The 16,707-nt window shown below is 39.3% G+C and overlaps 1 protein-coding gene across 1 annotated transcript in view; it reads left to right on the forward strand.

Annotated features, from left to right (window-relative positions):
- The window catches only part of HPS4 (Hermansky-Pudlak syndrome 4 protein), a 244,267-nt gene that overhangs the window by 200,469 nt on the left and 27,091 nt on the right, over window positions 1-16,707 (forward strand). The window contains exon 9 of the mRNA XM_071685274.1: window positions 1,410-2,496. Within this exon, the coding sequence (XP_071541375.1) occupies window positions 1,410-2,496 (1,087 nt within the window). The remainder of the gene's footprint in view (window positions 1-1,409; window positions 2,497-16,707) is intronic.

Here is a 16,707-nt window from a genome sequence, read left to right on the forward strand (position 1 = left end):
TTAACTACACTCTGTGTGTGGGAAATTCTCAGATATTAAGAAAAAGATATCTCCATAATTTTTGATAAAAACTTTTTAAGAAATGTGGTATATCAGTCATATGGAACATGGTTTACATGTGCTATACCCCCCTTTAATTTATGTTGCTATTCTGCTGTGTACCTGTGCCATAATGTTTGTAAGCAACTACTGGCCAGAGGGCTAGATATACTGTCTTCCGTGGAACCCATAAACTCTAATGTGAGCGCATAAACCTTCTAGATTTATCATAAACTTTTAAACCATTCAGTTAGTCAGCGAACTCCATCTAATTTAGATATTAAAGAGGGAGGTTACTTAGCTTTGACTCTATTTTCATCTATCATTGATAGTGATGAGGGGAATCCATTGCCCAGAATCAGATAGAAATCACATAGTCACTCTTTCTTTTTTTCTTTGCTCATTCTAGGTTTTAGTTGTTTCAGACTGCACCTACTCCCTCCTTTCAGCCCTTGGATAAATGAATATAACAACTTAGTTGTAAGGATCCACTTTTCTGATTGTAAACTGGCTGTAAAAGTGGTATCTCATTTCATGATATGTTGATAGTTATCATTGAAATTGGGAATTTAGAGTAGGAAGCAAAAAATTATGACTTTTTGCATTTATCCTCATTGCCACTGTAGAATACTTCTTTCTCTGCCACTGTAGAATACTTCTTTCTCTTTAAGTTGGACTGATGATAAATTGCTTACATTTGTGTAGATATGGGAAAATTCCTGTGGCAGTAAAAAACAGTAACAAGGGTGCTCTATTATTATTATATCTCAATCTCCAGTAATTTACCACAGAAAATGGAGATATGTACATAAGTTGCACATAGCTTATAGATTTACCTCATATACTGCTGATGTAATTCAAAGCTTAAATCCACTCATATTGAAAACATTACAGGATCTGAAAATAAAAACATGATGAAGAAAATGATACTTATACAGTATTGTCTAGCCTCAGTAAAAAGCTGTAATTTTTTTTCACTGATCCAAGAGACCTAGGAAATTTGCAGTTTTTGTAGAGTAACGAGACACCAAATATTATGAAATATCCATATTGCTATATTAAAGTTAAGATAAAAAAAAAAACAATTCTGACTTAGTGGTCGGCTTATATTTGGGACTTTTGATATCTATGTCACAGCTTATTTTTGAGATTAATTTATCAGTCTCTTTCATATATGGGAAAGATCATCAGTGTCTTTTGTGGTATTAGATATGCACAAGTGATTATATTTTGCCATTTAGAATGATGCAAAAACAATCATTATTGGTAAAGCATAAACTGAAATAGTTCATTCAGCTTGGATACACCATCATAGGAAATGCTATTACTACTAGCAAAGTGAACCACATTCATCTTTCAAATCTTTCCAGTCAGTGCCACGTCGTGGAGAACGCGGACTACACAGTGAAGCAGCATCTATGGACCTGGCATCTCTCCGCTCCGTCCTCCAGTCCCGCCAGTCCCTCCATACCTACCCCTCCACACTGCCCACCTCTGTGGAGGCCCCACTTGAGAGGTGCTCAACCCCACAGGAATCACAGAAGCTCAGCCAGCATCCTCCCAGGGGTCCAAGTCTCATGGCAAGGATAAGTGGTTGCTCTGAGCTGGAATTGCGACCCTCACAGAGCTTACCTGGATCACCGAGGAAGATCCGAGTGGCAGCCACATTGCCAGATGTGGGTGGCAACTCACCTGATCTCCGCTACAAGGTTTTGACAGGACGCAAACCGCGACCACCAGCATCATCACACTCCACCCCAAGGAGGATGCCTGGTGGGCGAAATGGAATTCCTAGAAACCATGACACTACCAACAATGGCATCAGCTTAGCTGGTAAACGTGGTTATGGTATAGGACTGCCAAGTCTAGCTCTCTATAGTGTAGAAAAGAGAAATACTCCAAATAATAAACTAGTTAATAATACAGGTGATGTGCCCAAACCTATTATCAAGAATGGTAGTGTGACAAATTCAAAACTGGGTTATGACTTTGAAAAAAGTGAAAGTGGTTTTGAGGATGGGGTTCAGTCTGATAGTGAGCTTAACATAAAAAATACTAAAAACAAGCTAAACTTACAGTTTGCACCTGACAAGATAAACAGACCAAGTCATGAGATAGAACTAGATGGATTAAGTAATGATGAACCAAAGATTACCAGAGAAATTAATGGCAACCTCTCTAAAGACTATGATTCAAATGGTAAAGATAGTCCTAATGGTAATCTCATGAATCTGAGGTCACAGACAATGGATTTCAAGGATGAATCAGATACATCAAGAAGTGAAGAGTCAGAAATCAGTGTACTTGATCTTAGTACATTTATTGAAACCAAAGAAAATGGAGATAGACAGCTGGCAGAGGCTGTACGGGGCTTGATGGAACTAACATCAGGTGATGATGAGCAGGACAACCTCACTCAGGGCAGCCAGTCAACTGAAAACCATCTGATGGAGTCTGGTGAGTAGCATTATCTAAGTGACAAGTTAACAGATTCCATATTTGAGGGAATGAATTTAGAATTTCAGTAACACTATACTGAATAGTAATTAACATTCTGTGGTTTGACGAAAGCAGTGTTTATAGATTTATAGTATTTTTATAGTATTTGCTTTGGATAGTTGTATGAGTTACACCCAGATGTATTGAACTAACATTCTGATATCACAGTATCACTAAACTGAATTCAGGCTCTGTGATGGGTAGTTTTTCACTTTCTATTTTGTAAACTCTAGATATAGGACAGTTGAACATCTCTGTTTTCAAACAAAATTCTTTGATAGATACTCAGTATCCTACTAAGTAATGTTCTCATAAAATGTATTTTGGCTTGTATATCACTGAATTCTAATTCAGACTCTTCCCTATTCTTGGAAAGGACAGTGCCTAGATTCACTCATACATATCCTCAACTTGTGTTGAGTATGCTAAAGGGAAGAAAGACTTTCAATTTGAAATGAGTATTTCATAGCTTTTCACTTTGCACAGTAAGTTGAGTTATAATGCGAGAGTTTCCTTCATTCATACCTCCCTTACATAAAAAATGCCTCCATTGCAATATGAAAAGTTATTCCTATGGTGCTCTTATTATCATACAACCCCTGGACCCTTTTATTGGGCTCCTGCAGCTTCTAGGCTGAACATGACAAAGAAGCAGGGATATGATAGACTTCTTTAGACGAAGGAGGTTCATAACAAGTCTGTTTTTCTTCATTGACAGTGATACATGCTCACTAAAGATTACTTCTCACAGTGTAAGAAAAAGCATGTGTAGCTCTGTAACTGCTTTCAGATATAGAGGTAAATAATGCAAGTATATCAGAGCATAGAATCATAGAAGACAATTCTGCTTATGATATGAAAATGAATGAATGTGAGTGGAAGACCACGTGTGACATAAGGAAATAGAGTGGAAGAGTACTGGAAGGAGCAAGAATGCATGGAATGGTGCATGTGAGGGAGGACAGGCATAAGTGGAGACTCTTTTGCCATGGTCACTCACTTGATGGGTGTTTCCTGAGTAAACAGGCATCAGAGACATAGCGTATAATGAATGTGTACGTGATACAGCAACATGGACAACAGTATAATAAGTCATACCAAAAAAAGATAATTGAAAAGTCTGAACACAAATTGGAATATCTTCAGAGGCAATAAGATTAGAAATAATTTGTCAGTCCTGTGCTTGTTGGGGGTGGTAGGGTTTGGACATGTGAATAGAGGTTACTGAATATGAGACAGGGGTAGGCTTTTTATTTCTACCTAAGGAATGGAGGTTAGTTATGGAATGGTTTTGATTTGAGGGGTTTGTAAAGAATTGAGTGCTGAACATGATGAAGTGGTATTGTACTGTATCAGGAGGATATGTATTTCATTGTGTAAGTACTGAGTGTTTGTGGTTGCTGGGTTCCCTAGTGATTTTACTGAGTGCTTTATTTTGTTTGGTTTGCAGATTTGTTATATAGTATTTGCTTTTGAGAAGATGGATTGTCAGGTAGATGAGGCTAGTTTAAAGTGGTTAGCGTGAATTGTTTGTAAAGGATACTAAGGAATTACTTTTCAACATATTTAAATCTGGTATTTTTTTGATGTCAGATGATATAATATGTTGAAGCCATCTTTTACTGCATCCCATCTGACCAGTGTTACAGTCTAAGTCCCCTCATAGTTGATATAACTTTTAATCCATCTATGTATATTTCTGATGCTCATTCCCTCTGGGAACTCCATCAAGGGGGTGGCCACAGCAAGGATCTCCATAACTGGTGAATTCCAGTGCCTTTTCTTCGCCTTTAGTGCCTCACCTTTAACATGCCACCTGTAGAGGACAGCTCCAGCTGATTGTTTCCAGATGTTCCTACCTAATTAGTTGCCTTCTACGACACGTGGGGAATGCATGGGAAGTATTCTTTCTCGCCTATCCCCAGGGATATAATTGTTACACCGTGGAAAAGGTCAACAAGAAAGAGTATTTGTGAAGACAGTGTTAAAGAGGTTGGAGTAGTCGTAAATGAAAAGCTAGTATATTGATAGGGTAACATAACCTGGTCAAGTTATCATCAGTGTAGTATAGAGATAAAACATTGATGAAGCTGTTCATTGCATTAAGAAAAATGAATACTGTATTTATGTTCATCTTCAAGACATGACAGAATTAACAAGCTGAAAAAATTTAGAAACACTTTATAGGTGAATTAAGCTGATGGAACATTTAGATTATCATGAAAGTTAAATTAATTCAAACTCTGTAGCCTAAAAAGATACTGTGTGTGTTAAAAAATGTAAAGCAACAGATAAATGGTATCAGTTTTACCTATATCAACAGATAAATGGTATCAGTTTTACCTATCAAAATAGAGTTTACTTTCTTACAGTCTATCACATACTTCCACAACTCCTGTTTCAGGAGTAGTGCTACTCCTTCCTTTGCTCTTGTCCTCTCACCAACCCGTGACTTTACTCCCAGAACATTCCCAAACCACTTTTCCCTTTTACCCTTGAGCTTCGTTTCTCTCAGAGCCAAAACATCCAGGTTCCTTTCCTCAAACATATTACCTATCTATCCTTTTTTTCTCATCTTGGTTACATCCACACACATTTAAACACCCCAATCTGAGCCTTCGAGGAGGATGAGCACTCCCCGCGTGACTCCTAGTGTGTCTAGCTAATGTTCCTGCCTAATGTTACCTGATGTTCCTGCTTAATATTCCAGCCTACTACTTCCACCTAATTTTCAATCTAATGTTCCTACCGACTACTTCTATTTATTGCTCCTACCATTTTGCCAGAGGCAGACTTTGTAATGGCTCTCACTGCAGGAAAATCTAGAGTTACAGAGAATGAGTTGTGTGAGGTAAGTGTTATCAAATGTCATATGTGACAAGAAGAGATTGTATGTTTGTGGACAGAATGCCAGCAGTCCACATGTGGGTGAGGCAGAAAGAAAAAAACAGCTCCCTGGGTTAGATGAGTGCATCTTGGCAACCATTGAAGTGCTAGTTCATTACACTGCCATCACTAACTTTTCCGATACCTTGTGTAACGTTGACATCAAGAACTAATCATGGTTCTGGTTCCCTCATAAGAAGATGAAGACTTCTTCCAATAATGATAAGAAAATCCAGTTAAAGGGCCTTTGTAATTCAAGTTGCACCCAGAGCAAGCATTAAAAAGCACAATCCCAACCTCTTACCTTAGGCATTAAGAAGTGAATTAGTTAAAGGTAAAAAGACTATAGGAAGAAGGAAAGATGAAAGGAGAAAAGGAACTCCATAGCTAAGCTTTTCAAGAAGATGCAGATTTGATAACAGTCAATGATCAAGTCACCAGTCTCAATACAGAAACTGTGGGAGTAGCCGCCAGATGCATGCCTCGGATCCAAGGCTTGTGGGTTGGGACACGCAGACATCTCATGAGAATAGCAGCCAAAAGTAATACCTGTAAAACAGGGTGAGAAGAGTAACATCACAACTTACAGGGAGGGATTGTTCAAAAGAAGTGGCACTAAATGGAAGGCTTGTGATTTACTCCAGTTAATAGAAAGGTGAAGGAAGAATGACCCTAGATACTAGGGAGTATTGGTGCTCAACTAGGGTGAGTTAAAACCCTTGTAGGTATAAGATAGCTTCCCACAAGAAAAATTATTATGGCTCCTATGCAGCACACCCAGTTTTACGGAAGCAGACTTTTTGATGTTGATTATATGGGGGTTTCCAGGTTAGGTTAGAGGATATGGTAATGCTTAACATGTTTGTATTGTGACTGGTTGGATTGTTGTCATTTAACTGAATATAGGAGAATAAATGAATCGGGTGTTTGCTTTGAAAAATGTATGTGAGAAACACTTATAAAAACAGTTGGATTGGTACGTAGCATTTATGGATCTGGAAAAGGCATATGATAGGGTGGATAGAGATGCTTTGTGGAAGGTTTTAAGAGTATATGGTGTGGTAGGTAAGTTGCTAGAAGCAGTGAAAAAGTTTTTACTAGGGATGTAAGGCATGTGTACAAGTAGGAAGAGAGGAAAGTGATTGGTCCCCAGTGAATGTTGGTTTGCCGCAGGGATGTGATGTCTCCATGGTTGTTTAATTTGTTTATGGATGGTGTGGTTAGGGAGGTAAATGCATGAGTTTTGGAGATAGGGGCAAGTATGCATTTTGTTCTGGATGAGATGGCATGGGAAGTGAGCTACCTTTTCTTCTCTGATGATACAGCACAGATGTCTGATTTGGGTGAGAAACTGCAGAAGTTGATGACTGAGTTTGGTAAAGTGTGTGAAAGAAGAAAGTTGAGAGTAAATGTGAATAAGAGCAAGGTTATTAGGTTCAATAGGGTTGAGGGACAAGTTAATTGGGAGGTAAGTGTGAATGGAGAAAAGCTGGAGGAAGTAAAGTGTTTTAGATATTTGGGAGTGTACTTGGTAGTGGATGGAACCATGAAAGCATAAGTGAGTCACAGGGTGGGGGAGGGGGTGAAGGTTCTGGGAATGTTGAGGAATGTGTAGAAGGTGAGAGCATTATCTCAAAGAGCAAAAATGGGTATGTTTGAAGGAATAGTGGTTCCAACAATGTTATATGGTTGTGAGACATAGGCTTTAGATAAGGTTGTGCGGAGGAGGGTGGATGTGTTGGAAATGAAATGTTTGAGGACAATATGTGGTGTGAGGTGGTTTGATCAAGTAAGTAATGAAAGGGTAAGAGAGATGTCTGGTAATGAAAAGAATGTGGTTGAGAGAGCAGAAGTGGGTGTGTTGAAATGGCTTGGACACATATAGAGATTGAGTGAGGAAAGATTGACAAAGAGGATGTATGTGTCAGAGGTGGAGGGAAGAAGGAGAAGCGGGAGACCAAATTGGAGGTGGAAGGATGAAGTGAAAAAGATTTTGAGTGGTCGGGGCCTAATCATACAGGAGGGTGAAAGGCATGCAAGGAATAGAGCGAATTGGAATGATGTGGTATACTGGGGTTGATGTGCTGTCACTGGATTGAATCAGGGCATGAGAAGTGTCTGGGGTAAACCATGGAAAGGTCTGTGGGGCCTGGATGTGGAAAGGGAGCTGTGGTTTCAGTGCATTACACATGTCAGCTAGAGACTGAGTGTGAACAAATGTGGCCTTTTTGTCTGTTTCTGGCGCTTCTTCACTGGAAGGCCGGGGGGGGGGTGCTGTTTTGTGTGTGGGGAGGGTGGCGACGAGAATGGATGAAGGCAGCAAATATGAATGTGTACATTTGTACATATGTATGTCTGTGTATGTATATGTATGTATACGGTGAAATGTATATGTATGTATATGAGCGTGTGTGGACATTCATGTATATACATGTTTATGTGGATGGGTTGGGCCATTCCTTCTCTGTTTCCTTGTGCTACCTCCCTAATGTGGGAGACAGCAGATAAGTATGATGAATAAAAGAAAATGAAATGAATCTTACAGACACAGGGAGAAATTGCATTTTATTCCAAAAATGATATATCTAACTAGTTTACTGTTTCCCCATTTTAAGAACTTGCACAGGTCTAAATTGAGAGGAGAAATATATTTAGTATAAGAAAGAGAATGGGTATTACGAGGTGGGAAGAGAAAATGAGTTGGAGTATGTCAAGTGGAGTCATCAGCATAGAGTGAATAGGTTTCAAAGTAGAAGTGGAAAAAATCATCTATAGAGAGAAGAAAGAGATTAGGCAGTACAACAGAAACCTAAGGAACACCATTATTGACAGGATAAGAGGGGAAGGTCTCTCCATCAACATTTTCTGCCACAGAATGGCAGACAGGAATATTTGTTGAGAAATGTAGATGTTTTACTTACGTCAGAGGCTCCAGTCATGGACAGAAGTTCACATCTTGGCCAGATCTTAGTTGAAATATGGAGGTTAATGATAGGGAAAAAGGAGAGACAGGGAAGAGTATGTATGAATTTTGGAGATGCGGGAAAAGCCTATCTTTTAGAATGTACCAGGTCATAGATATTGGGAAAGACATGAGAGAGTAGAGAGTTCCAAAGCTCTGAGGTGTAAGGAAAAAAGACGGATATTAACATGGCCCACCCTTGAGTTGCCAATGACCACACAATAATCATATGATGCAGTAGCAACAAAAACCAAACTAATACCTACAGAAGAGGGAAAGTGAATCAACATTGCAATGTAGGGCAAGTGGGTCAAGTTTTGAAATTAGCCTGGAAGAGCTTATAAGTCGGATTGCTTTTGTCTCAACTCATTTAAGTAAGGATGCAGAGCTAGAACCACCCCAGATGTAAGAGCAGGACTCCATACAAGGATGGATCAGTCTTTTATATAATTCAAGCATTACTTCAGAAGAAAAGAAATTCCAACATCTAAACAGGTCTCCCATTTTCTTTGTGACTTACTTCGCTATTTCCATAATGTGGGGTTTCTAAGAAAGAGTGGATGTTACATTAATACCAAACTTGCTCATTGAGTCAAGAGGTGGAATTACAGACCCATCAAAGGAGAGGGCAAAGTTGTGAGGAATTAATGATAGAGAGATGATGAGAAACTGGATCTTGAAGGCATTAAACTTAACCATATTTTGTCTTCTCCATTGAGATATACTGTGCAGGTTGAGATGAGATTCAGATCAAGTGAGAGAAGAAGGAGCAGAACTGAAGGATATGTAGGAATGCAGCGTTGAATCAACAGTGTATGAGTGCATTTGGTTATTTGTGGAAGAGAGGAAATCATTGATGAAAATAAGAGAAAGTGTACGGGACAGAGCAGAGCCCTGAGGGATGCTGCTTTTGGTGGAGAAAAGGGGAAGGGTGATCTGTCAACAACCACAGTGATGGATTGGCCAGAGAGGAAGTTAGATATAAGGGAACAAAGTGAAGGAGAGAAGCCAAAAGAGAGGATCTTAGAGATAAGATCCCAATGCCACACCCTGTCAGAAGCTTTGGATACATGAGATTCCCCCAGATCTTTCAGGGATGGTGACCAGACATTAGTAAGATAGGAAAAATTATCACCAGTGGATCTTGCCTTACAAAAGCCATAATGGTGATCAGAGAGAAGACTGTGATATTCAAGATGTGTGAAAATATGGGAGTTGAAGAGGTTTCAAAGACTTTGGAAATAGGAGATGTCAAAGCAACAGGGCAATAGTTCAAGGGGGCAGAATGGTCACCCTTCTTAAGGATGGGATGTACTTGTGCATGCTTCCAAGAAGAATAAAAAGCTCTGGTTTTTAAACAGAAAGAGAACAGATGAACAGGCACAGGAACAAGTTCAGAAGCACTCTCTTTTAGTACATGGAGTTGGATAACATCAGGACCATAAGCCTTGCTTGTGGCCAGAGAAAGAAGCACTTTTCAGACAGACCAAAATCAGTTTACGGGAAGGGGCATAGGATTAGTAAGTGGAGATCAAGGGGTGAGGGAATGTTAGATCCAAAGTGGAGTTAGAGGAGAAACTAGAACTGAAGACAGTTACTCTGTCTATGGGAGAGACATCTATATTATCATCAGAATGGAAAAGTGAAGGAAGGGTAGAGTGACAGAGGGTGAGAAACAGATCCAGCATATTAGGAGAGTGGTCACAGCAGTCAGGAATATGGGTAGGTTGGGAGACAGTTTGCTCTAGTTCATTGAGAATGGAGAATGTGAGGACCTAAATCCTCCCACCATCCTTATAGGAGGACTTCAACCATTCTCAATGATGAGCATTGAAATTCTGTAAGTAGAAGATCTTGGCTTGTGGGTAAAAGGATACCACAGTCTCAAGGCAGGAGTTTAGGTAGTCAAAGAAATATAGAATTTGTAGAATTAGGAAAGCATTAGGCAAAACAGAGGAAAAGTGTGGTAGTTGGGAGACAGACCTCAAGCCACATAGTTGCATATATAACAGGGGCTTGTGCGAACATCATTAGATGATTGACATCATTAGACAACTGCAGCAAAACCAAAGGAAGGTAGTTTGAAAAGCAAAGACATATGCCACATCTTGTCACGTGCTTTAGAGATTTTTAGGGCTCTGACAGAAGTTTTACCAGACTCGCTGAGAGAGGAGGCCAGAAGTGAGTTCCAAAGAAGATATTATCACCAGTGGACTTAGTACTGTGGAATCTATACTGGTGATCAGAAAGAAGGGAATGGAATTCTAAGTGCTTGATTAAGTAAAGGTTAACACCTTTATTCGTAATGTTTCCTTTCCAACTGTGAAAATTCATTTTTTTCAGGAAAAAATGTATTTTACCTTACAGTAATAAAGATATTCATGTAACAATGGAAAAATTACACCATAAGTAAAGTATTCCCTTCATTTACTCCAATGATATGTTGTAGTTTTGTAGATTTTCAACAAAGTGCACTAAAAATGTGCCGGAATATGACATGAATGCCAATTGAGTTGCCACTGTGCATGTTTTTTCATGTATTATACCTGCAATGAAAAATTTATTACTGATTATTATGTTTTATCTAATGGAATAAGTCTTTTTTTATTATGAGTGTGATTCATTTGTAAGATATCAGCCTTACCCATCTGATGTATCGTTGTCAAGATCAGGCAGGTACTTATAGTACTGCTTCCACTTTTGCTAGAAACACCTGTCTCCTCTTGGTCTACTTTTAGTGCCGGAAGAGCTAGCATCCATAAAATCAACTTTCTACATGATCCAGAGACAGATCATCATCATCAAGTAATTCATGATCATCTGCCTCATTATGAAAGTGTAGGTAAAGACTGCTCAGTTTCCTTCCATGAAAACTCATGAAAGTGTGTTGTGATTGACATGGCTTGAGGATGTCTGACTTAAGGAAAAATTATAAGGCACTGCCACCTCAGCCACCACCCAGGCTCAGCATAGAGCTTTAAATAAAAGTAAACAATTCAATGTATATTTATATTTTTCGAGTTGTTCATCTAACATGATATTCATCTTAGATAGTTAAGGTGTCAAGAAGAATTTCAGTGACTTTAAGAATGGTGGAAGTAAGAACAAAAAAGTATAAGGTGGAGGAGCAGTTTTCTTTCTATAGGAAGTCATATGTTCAAGAGGAAAAAAAATGGGTTTTTAGACAGAGGTTAAGTAAATGAGCAAGGATCAGGCCATATGAGCTAGGGTTAGGGCATCTGCATTGTCTGCTAGGAGCTGGGAAAGTACTGAGAAGAACTTGGCATGTTCAAGGAAAATGTAGGAGATGGGGACAAAAGATTAGAAGAAGGATCATCACTAGTTGAACTAGAGGAAAATAAGATAACAAAAACAACAACTTTCCCAGTTGGACATTTAGGTATAGTTTGATCTGGTTGGAAATGTAGGGAAGGATTGAATAGCAGAAGTTATTGGGTATTTTATGTTTAGTAGAGATTTGTCAAGAGAATTCACATTAGCACACTTTCTTGATATGAAACCTGAGTGAGATTTAGGGGAGAGTAGAGTTTCATGGCCTGGTATGTTCTGTCCTTGATGTGACAGGCTTTAGAGCAAGATGCTATCAGTTCATTACAGCGGAGAGAAAGTTTTGGTAGAAGACAGAAAGGTGGATTCCCTCCCATACAAGATAATGTATGTTCAGCACAATATGAGGCATCCCAGCCAGCATATCAATATCTACCCCAAAGAAAGTCACTAAAGAGACCACACAGGTGACATCTAAGTTCTCCCTAAGTGCCAAAGTTGACATTTCGATGGTGGGACAGATAGCAGGCATACCCAGTTAGAGAAGATCAGAATAAGATTGTAGTCAGAGGACCCTAAGCTGGTAGAAATAGTTTATTTATATTGATAGGTTTCGAAAGTAAGAAGAGTTCTAGTGTGTTTGAAGAATGTATTAGTGGAAAACTTATGTTGGGTGTTTGATTATCTCTTTCAGATCATTAAGGAATGAAAAAGAAATAAGCCTTGGCATTGGTGTGACATCCCTGTTAGAGCTTAGCCAATCTTTGCGGTGGACATCGAAATTCCCTGTATAGAGGATTTCAGTGTATGAATGTAGAGAAAGCAGTGCTTCATGGAGGGAAGTAAAAGATTTGTACATAGCTAGGGGACTTGGGGAGGGGCTACACAAAACATAAAAGAAAAGTTATAGAGGTCAGAGAGATATCAACTCAGTAATGTTAAAGTTAGGAAAATCCATGAGGTGAACAATGGGAATTTTTGTATAACAGCAGGTGCAAATGCGACCCATAAAGTGGGAGCAGTGGGAGAGATTACAATTAGTGATTAAATAGTGTAGAGGGGAAGCACCATCGGACAGTTGGGTTTCATATTGAAGATCAGGGGAGGAAGTGGGTATATGATGTTATATAGAGGGAAGTTTATATTTGAGACTATGGATATTGTAGAAATGAAAAGAGAAAGAACCAGGTCTGGGAGCTGTGTCCAGAACAGTGGAGCAGGTCCAGTTGATTGATGTTGGTGGTGGTACCATTTTAATTTGGTGGTAGAGATTTTAGATGAAAATGAAAATTTAGGCCTGATACTTATGAAAAAAAGGAAGAAAAACTGGAGTGAAGAGTAAAGAAGAGAGGAAAAACAGTAACCTGGGCTATGATGGGGTACATTACCAATGGCTTTCCAATACCAACACAGTAGTATTTCCCTGGATGCCCATCACCAACTACTAGGTGCCTCTTGCTTCTATACTCTGCTTTGTTAGTCTCCTGCTTAGGTAATTTTCTTTCCTTTGAAGGATTCTTCCTCTTATTCCTGCCTAGAGATTTAGCTTTCTAGTAGCTTGGATACATGATTTATCCAATGTTCTCTTTTGTCTGAACTTCCAATACCTAGCCAGTAGTACACCTTACCCCCTACTTATGAGCTATGTGACTTATGGCCATCCATACTACGACTGAAAAAGATTATAAATTGAAAAATAGAAATGATGAAATATGGACTAAAGAATCTTGAATAAAAGATAAAAAGAATTACAGAATCATATAATAAAGCTGGTAAATAAAAAAACAAGATAATCATGATAGAAAGTTGAGTAGGATAAAAGAATGCTGGTCAGGTATACGAATTCTGCATACTATGCTGACATACGTCCATCTTCCATCCATTTCGAGATCCAACCAGTCAGTCAAAGTGGAACTTGAACATTTGTTGGAATTGGGATGTATTTCTCTGAATAGTGGATGCCTGCCATCTATTACTAGGTGCTCCCTCATACTTTATTCTGCTTTGCTTTTCCCCTCCTGCTAAGGTAATTTTCTATCCCCTGAAGGATTCGGCCTCTTATTCCTGCCTAGAGATCCAGCTTTTTAGTAACCTGGATATGTGTGATGTTCAGTTTACCTGAAACAAAGTTCACTATCCTAGAATTCTAAAAGGTTTGTTACACATGATATCCAATGCCTGAATATGTTTTGTCTTATTTTTATGTTGGAGGCCTCACATCAAGGCAGGCCTTAACTGAAATATAGAGAGGATTATGAAAGGGAAAACAAAGAGACATGGAAAAGTATTTACGAATTTTGGAGGAAGTGACAAACTTGTCTAAAAATTTACCGGTTCATGCTTAATGAGAAAGATATGAGAAGGTAGAAAGTTCCAAAGCTCTGAGGTATAGGAAACGAAACGGTTAGCAAAATGGCTCACTCTTGAGTTGCCAGTGGCCACAGTAATCATATGACACAACAGTATGCCAAGTGTCACGTCATCTAGCTAGAGGTGGGGGCACACAAGGAGCCAGCTCTCAGAAGCAAAAACCAAAGTAATACCTATAGAAGAGGGAAAGTGAACCAGCATTGCTGCGTAGGGCAAGTAGGTCAAGTTTTGAATAAGCCTGGGAAAGTTTATAAGTTGGACCACTTTTGACTCTACTCCATCAAGTAAGAGGGTGCAGAGACAGAACCACCCCGGATGTGAGAGCAGTACTTGATACAAGGACAAAACAATCCTTTGTATGAATGAAGCAACTATTCAGAAGAAAAGAAATTTCAACATCTAAACATGACTCCCAGTTTTTTAGGGGCAGACTTAGCTATTTCCATAATTTGGGGTTTCCAAGAAAGAGTGAAATTACAGAACCATCAAAGGAGATATGAAAGTTTTGAGGAATTTTTGATAGAGAGATGGTTAGAAACTGAATCTTGAGATATCTTGTCCAAGTTTGAATGTATTAAGGAAGTTGTGTTGAGATATTATGCAAATCATGTGAGAGAAGGAGCTGAATTGAAGGATCTAGAGGAATGGTGTTAGGCTTAGAGATGAGACCCCAGTGCCACTCCCTGTTAAAGGCTTTGGCTATGTCAAGGGTAGCTACATAAGACTCCCCAAAAATCTATCTGGGATGATGACCAAACATTAATAAGATAGGAAAGAATATCACTAGTGGATCTTGCCTTATGGAAGCCATACTGGTGATCAGAGAGAGGACTGTTAGGTTCCAGATGTCTAATGATATGGGAGTTAAGGAAGGATTAAGGGACTTTGGAAATGGTAGATCTCAATTTAACAGGACTATAGTTAAAGGGATTAGAATGGTTACTCTTGTCAGGGAATAGACGTACCAGTGCATGCTTCCAAGAAGAAGGAATACCTTTGGTTTTTAAACAGAATTGGAACAGATGAGCAAACACAGATGCCTGTTCAGAGGGACACTTTCAGTACACAGGGATGGATGCCAACAGGACCATGAACCTTGCTTGTGTCCAGAGAGAGAAGCACTTCTCAGACAGTCCAAAAAGAGATTATCGGGAGGAGCATCAGAGGGTGAAGGAATGTTAGTTATCCAAGGTAGAATTACAGGAGAATTGGGAACCAAAGAGAGTTGCTTTGTTTAAGGGTGAGACAGCTATAGTACCATCAAAATGCAAAAGTAAAGGAAAGGTAGAGCGACAGAAGTTGTTAGCGATTTCCTTAGCTGAAGACCAGAGAGACATATCACAGATTACAGACTTGCAATGATCTCGGGCAGTGATAAATGCTGAATGGGAGTCTGATGAAGGAGAGTTTTTCCAAGCCCAGTATATCTGATTCCTTGCCTAGATAGCCTCAGAACAGGAATGGTTGAACCATGTATTGGAAGAAGTCATCTTGGAGGAAGAGGGGGATAAATGCTTCCATTCCTGCAAGAATAACCTATGCATTTGATAGAGACAGAAGCATCACTACATAAGAGACAGTAATTTACCCAAGGAAAATTAGAAAGGGATTTTCATAAGTTATTCCAGTCATCTTTGTTGAGGTGCCAATGTTTACAATTAGAAGGGGCTGCTAGAGGGGAGGTTCCATTAAGATAGCTACATTCATGAGACTGTGATCAGATGAACCAATTGGGAATGAGATTGTGTAGATACAGAGGGATGGATTAAAGGTGAAAGACAAATCCAAAATTGTAAGAGAGTAGCCACAGAAGTCAGGAATATGGGTGGGATGGGAGATAATTTGCTGCAGATCATTGAGAATAGAGAACATGAGGGCTTCTATCCCCCACCATCTGTATGGGAAGATTTCAATCATTCCCTGTGGTAAAAGTTGAAATCCCCAAAGTGGAGGATCTCAGCTTGTGGGTGAAAGGATGCCACAGTCTCATAGCAGGAGTGTACATAGGTGAAGAGAGACATGAAGTTTGTAAACAACAGGCAAAACAGAGGAAAAGTGTGCCACTTGGGAGACAAACCTTGAACCACATAATTTCTCCCTTGCTGGTAGTCTTCCATTTGCTTTCTCATTTTACCTAGTATTTTACTGACTACACTCACCAGAGAGACCGGTCTACAGTTCAGAGTAACTTCCTAGGTTCGTCTCTTTAACCATTTGATATTGGGCATGGTCCAGAAAGCCCATCAAGGAATGCAAAAAATTGAAGTGATAGATTAGCTGTGGAAGGTATTAAGAATATATGGTGTGGGAGGAAAGTTGTTAGAAGCAGTGAAAAGTTTTTATCGAGGATGTAAGGCATGTGTACGTGTAGGAAGAGAGGAAAGTGATTGGTTCTCAGTGAATGTAGGTTTGCGGCAGGGGTGTGTGATGTCTCCATGGTTGTTTAATTTGTTTATGGATGGGGTTGTTAGGGAGGTAAATGCAAGAGTTTTGGAAAGAGGGGCAAGTATGAAGTCTGTTGGGGATGAGAGAGCTTGGGAAGTGAGTCAGTTGTTGTTCGCTGATGACACAGCGCTGGTGGCTGATTCATGTGTGAAACTGCAGAAGCTGGTGACTGAGTTTGGTAAAGTGTGTGGAAGAAGAAAGTTAAGAGTAAATGTGAA

The sequence above is a fragment of the Panulirus ornatus genome, chromosome 3 (assembly GCF_036320965.1).
Source record: "Panulirus ornatus isolate Po-2019 chromosome 3, ASM3632096v1, whole genome shotgun sequence".
Lineage (NCBI taxonomy): Eukaryota > Metazoa > Arthropoda > Malacostraca > Decapoda > Palinuridae > Panulirus > Panulirus ornatus.